Consider the following 5,600-nt stretch of genomic DNA (forward strand, 5'->3'; position numbering starts at 1 on the left):
AGCAGGCAAGTTCATCTGTGTCAGTTTGATTTACAGTTTCCTATTGTACTAGGTCAGTGCTAAGGAATTCACTCTTGGGCGCATGAAATATAAGACATGATAGTAAGATAATGTCAGAATAATGTCTTTATGATCTAGGATTTGAGCTAGTATTTCACATAAGGTATTTTATTTGTTTTCTTTAGTTTCACAATTAAAATAACTAGATATAACAAACTAGGGTTGTGATTTACTAAAGAGCAAAAATAGAATTTATTAAAGTGAACCTTTCAGCTGATTCATGCTGACCGTGGTTTGGGAAGCATGAATCAAAGTCTGGCACCATTATTGCAGCTGTGTATTTTTTACTCTGCATAGCCAGAGAATGTACATCTAGACTAGTCTGAGGAAGGTCCCCAGCGCCTTACCGCCTTCCTTGTGCCCTTGACTGACAGGTCTCTCCTATGTGTGCATAGGGAGAGACCTGTCAATTACGGAGAGCAGAGTGGGGAAAAGCCAGACCTGCCTCGGAATAGTCTTCTGAGATGCACAATCACAAGTCGACATTTTAAGTACATTTTCTCTTACCCATTGCAGTGTTTTAAGAGAAGAAGACGCTTGTTTGATGGATGGACTTCAAACAAGTAGGCAAAAATTGTATAATATGCATAATGGAAGGGGGTATATTTTGTTTGCATTTGTGCTGGAATTACCATTTAAGTTAAAAAACTTATCAGCAGATTTCTGTCGTTAAACACATTTAAAAGTCATAAAACTTTTGTGCAATTCAAAGTTGCGCAAAAGTATTGCAACTTTTGGTGTTTTCATGACAGTGGTTAGAGCATGGGCAGGTCGGGATGAAGCAACGCCCGAAAGACAAATTCTTCAAAATTTACACCAGTTTAATCTGTCAAGAGTAACAATTCTGGTGCAGAGGTGCACTCTAATAATAAGATGTGCCCATTTCAAGTGGTGTAAACCTCTTAGAAAATTAGAAACATCTTACTTCTGCACTCCCAACAATAAGACTGGCAAACAAAATGTCAATCTTAATGCACTGGGTCCTTTGAATACATTTTTCTGTCACGGCAAACACAGTGATTGAAGACATATTTCATATAAACACTATGAAAAGCAGGAACAGGACCACATGAGATGAATATAAAAAAATACACATTTATTGGTACAAACATAAACACTATCCAGTTTCTGCAACCAGCAACTATTTTTGGCACCTATTTGCATTATGTTCCAAATCCAGATTTGACATCATATTAAAAGATACTTCTGTCACATGCTCTAAAATACAAATAAATACAATCAGATTTAGTTGGATAATTAGTTTGGTATTCTGCTGGATAATTTTGGGGTGGAACTTGTTGAACAAAAATAAAAATTCATATGTTTACTTATTTACACAGACAAAAACACTATATAGATTTACTATAAGTTGTGCAGCAATTTTAAATCAAAGTGGTCTCAAATTTTGTACAACCTCTATTAATCAAGTGGGCCTAACTCCATTTAACTTTTTTATATGTATCCTTAGTGTCATGGATCCAAGCAGACTAATATAATTTGCAGGAGAGAAGACATTAGTCAACCCTGCAGGGCTGAACCTCTTAGTGTTACACATGTGACTAGGAACAGACGTAAGTTTGTCCTGACTTATCAGCCATACACGCCATACCTACATCTAGGGTTCCAAGACACTATTTACATACAGAACCAATTTTGAGACCCCCTCCCCATCCTACAAACATGTAATAGGAGAGTGTAGTCAAAAGATGTTGAAAGGTTTCTAAAGGTATTGGATGTATATGGAGGTGTGCCTAATTAACAGGGGTTGTACAAAAGTTACAACCCCTTTACGATAAAAAGTATTACACTTTATTATTACATTTTGCTTCTATTGTTGCGTTATTCAAGTTTTTGTTTTTTTTAGTGCTATGTATTTTTCACTATCATTCCTTAATCATGGCTGACCTCTATGCAGCTTAAAATCCAATACAGGTTTCCAAGGCTTATGGCAGGTTGTGTGTACTACTGACATTCAGTGTAAGTGAAATCATTGTCCTCTTGTTCTGGCACACTGTACAAAAGACTTTCGTGGTCTACATAGTATGCTGGAAATAAAGGACACTGAATATTCACATGGAATGAGTTGGATTACAAGAAGTCGCTTTAGGTTTAAAGGAATGCATCAAGGAAAATTCTGCATTATATCACACTTTTGAGGAGATTGTCAAGAGCAGGGAAGTTATGCTAGATGTCATGTTTTTGGAGATGGACCAGTGTTATTATAGTCTTTACCCACCGCTGTCAAATCCCACGGTTGCTCTAAGAACTCAGATGTTTCCTCCGCAATCTGCCCTGGAATCCGGAAGTCTACAGCTGGTTGATCCCCTTTAGGGGTTATATGAACAACTGCCCTGGTGTCTGGTGGGCAGCCAGTACCCTGCAAAAATTGCAGAAAATTTTCTTCAATAGAGCCTTCCCTGCTTGGCAATCGAAGCTCATCTTCCCCAATACCCCCTCGTTTAAAGAAACATCCAACCCACCTTCCCAGTTCTTCACGAATTTGACGATTTAGACAGCCATAAAATATTGGGTTGGAGGCAAAGCAAAGAAACCCCATCCATGTAACAATCCATTCCACTCGTGAGCCAGGAGATGGAGGTGGAGATCGCAGTGCAGCATATATGTGGAAGCCAAAATAAGGTAGCCAACATAATAGAAACTGTCCCCCTACTGCAGCTAGAACAGCAGCTGCCTTCCCACCACTTCCAGAATTAACACCTGTAACTCGTTGCTGAGGAGATCCACGTGTAGCTCCTGATCCTGTTACCATGGTGGAACGGCTACTGAGAGATTCCGAGCGCCTGCGCTGAGGTGAAGTCTCCATCCAAGTGGGTAGAGGCCCTTGATGGAGAGCAGCTACTCGTGCCACCTTGAACATGCTGCAGTACACAACAATGATGATGGTAAGAGGCAGTAAGAAATAAAAGGAGGAATAAAAGAGAAGAAATCCAGCTCGGAAGACACTGTTGCCACCTCCCTGCAAGCTGCAATGTCCAGGGACAGGAGGGCTCCATGCTAAAGCAGGGATTAGGGATGTGAGTACAGCTTTAATCCAGATACCAGCTAGTACCCAACTGACTAGTCCCATAGTCATCTTGACTTGGTACCTCATGGGATGTACCACATAGTAATATCTTTCAATATTTATAGCAGAGATTGATAGTATGCCAGTGCTGGTAAGACAGACACTCAAGAACAGGTATGCACGGCAAGCCATCTGCCCTAATCCTTGGATTTCATACAAAGATGTGCCTCCACTTCCAGACAACATAGCCAGGGGCATAAGTGTTAGTGCAGCCAAGAGATCCACCACGCACAAGTGGAAGACCAGAACAAATTTCCTGAGGGATGGAGTCTTCATGATGACCCCCATGATAGCCACATTCCCAGCTACTGCTAACAGGTCCATAAGAAGCATAATGAAAAGGGCCCCAAAATGGGGATTTGCTGTAATAGGGTTCCCTGAAGCATTGAGTGAAACGTTCCATGTGAAAGAGGGAAGGGAGGTATCCATGAGGATGACTTGGATAAAAGGTCACCATCACTCTCTTTTTCAAGGGACCATCACCCATTATACGCATAAGAGCGAGGTAGGTCCTGAGAGAATCAGTGAAAACACAGAAACAACAAATAGAAAAGAACAGAAACCATGAACAAAAACAAAAAACAAATGAGAAAAGCAGAAGATAAAGAAAAATAAAAAATAATATAAACTGAAATTTAAAAGGAACTAGGAAATACAAAGAAAATAAAAATGGGAAAGGTCAAGATGAGAAAGGGGAATAGGGGAAGAGAGGGGGTTTCTTTCAAGATGTGTCACATTTCAGGTCAGTATTTGTCACATACAGATGTTTCCTGTACCAGTACTGTAATATTCTGTCATAAATTTCAGTTTGCGTGTAATCATTATTTCTGTATTATATATATTGCTGTTATTCTTACAAGTATTTTTCTTTTTTTTTCTTTTTGGGCCTTTGTTCCCTGTTGCTGCCAGTTAATCCAGTGTGAGTTTTCTTATAATCTTCATAGTGTTTCTTTCATCTGATCTTTACTTTTCATGAAGAAACCAAAATGTATAGCGATGTCCTTTATTTTGCAGGTAATCATTTTGTGTCATCCTGATTTACTCCCTCCGGTTAATTACCTTTTCTTGGAATTCATGTCTTCTTGAGACTGAGGACTCTCAATCCTGAATATTTTTCTGTCTTCTTGAGAAGAACTAACCCTTCAGGTACTGCCAATAACAGAAAGCAGTTTCCTTAGCTGGTAACATTGGCGGCATCTGAAATGAATCCTGTGCTTTTGGGGGTCTTCAAAACAGAGGCTTGTCCTTTAAGCCTAAACAGGCTGCTCTTTATGGAAATGTATATGACCTGGGAAAGCACGGATGAAAGATAATAAGGGTTAATACAAATGCGCTCTGTGATTTAAGAAATCAAATGCGATATATATTTTAGTAAAACGAAGAATCTGCTGAAGATTATACACTGGGATGGATATATGCCTCTTATGGGGTCGTCTATTTTCACACATATATGATGATATATATATATATACGCATTACACATACGTATATACACATAAATGCAATTTTATGGGTTTTATATAAAGGTTGAGAGAGGAAGAAAGCAAAATACACACACACACACACACACACACACACACACACACACACACAGATATTATACCTTGTTAATCATAGGCAATGTGTCTTATGTACCACCCTACAAGACACCTGCATATCTGACCACCCTTTAAGTCATACACCTGCTTATAGCCCTATTTGCCAGGCTCCTCTGATCGGCATTTTGTATTGATAATCAATTCCATAAAGAATATGTAAACCTTGCAATCATATTTGTGGTTACGTCCAGAACGCATCTGATTTCCCCACATACCTGTCTGCAGGAGCCGGAGCTGCATCCAGGGAGCAGGAGACCAGAGAAGCAGCTCAGCCCCTAACCATCTAATACACAGCACTGCAGTGAGGGAGCAGACAGGCTCAGGGTCCTACAGTCACTCAGATTAACACAACATCACAGCGTATATGTCACAATGGGGATTCAAACTCCATTGTGTATGACACATACAGCCATAGGTAACAAGTCGAACCTGGTACATGTTGCATTTTAACATTATTATTGTTATGCATTTATATAGCGCCATTTATTCCATGGCGCTTTACATGTGAAAAGGGGAAATATAGACAAGTATAATAAACGTGTAAGACAAGGGACACACAAGTACATAAGGAGAGGGGACCCTGCCCGCGAGGGCTCACAGTCTACAGGATATCAGCTTCTGCTTATTATGCCACATACAGAAGTACACGTATATCAGTATAATGAATCCCATTTGTCCTCCTTACAGTTCTGCCATTCTGCATAACTGATATTCTTAAGCTGCGTGTACATGTAATGTATACGCTGCACAATTTTCCATCAGATTTTTTTCTTTTTTCTTTTTAATCTCATCTACACATTGTGGAAATTTTCAGCATGTTAATACACATTCAGTACCCTTTTAGGAAAACGTGCAGG

At 39.5% G+C, this 5,600-nt stretch overlaps 1 protein-coding gene across 1 annotated transcript; it reads right to left on the bottom strand.

Annotated features, from left to right (window-relative positions):
* Window positions 1–1,135: 1,135 nt before the first annotated feature.
* Window positions 1,136–5,052, bottom strand: GPR61 (G protein-coupled receptor 61). Its single transcript, XM_073542458.1, has 2 exons — window positions 4,959–5,052; window positions 1,136–4,433 (listed from the first exon to the last, which is right to left on the bottom strand). Exon 2 carries the CDS (start codon window positions 3,572–3,574, stop codon window positions 2,252–2,254), a length of 1,323 nt encoding a protein of 440 aa, XP_073398559.1. The 5' UTR covers window positions 3,575–4,433; window positions 4,959–5,052; the 3' UTR covers window positions 1,136–2,251.
* Window positions 5,053–5,600: the final 548 nt, after the last annotated feature.

The sequence above is a fragment of the Dendrobates tinctorius genome, unplaced genomic scaffold (genome assembly GCF_039654945.1).
Source record: "Dendrobates tinctorius isolate UK_male_01 unplaced genomic scaffold, ASM3965494v1 ptg000127l, whole genome shotgun sequence".
In the NCBI taxonomy this organism is placed as follows: Eukaryota; Metazoa; Chordata; class Amphibia; order Anura; family Dendrobatidae; genus Dendrobates; species Dendrobates tinctorius.

What these genes read in the sequence shown, in the direction of transcription:
- GPR61 (XM_073542458.1), bottom strand. Translation starts at nt 3,574, where the DNA reads ATGGATACCTCCCTTCCCTCTTTCACATGGAACGTTTCACTCAATGCT.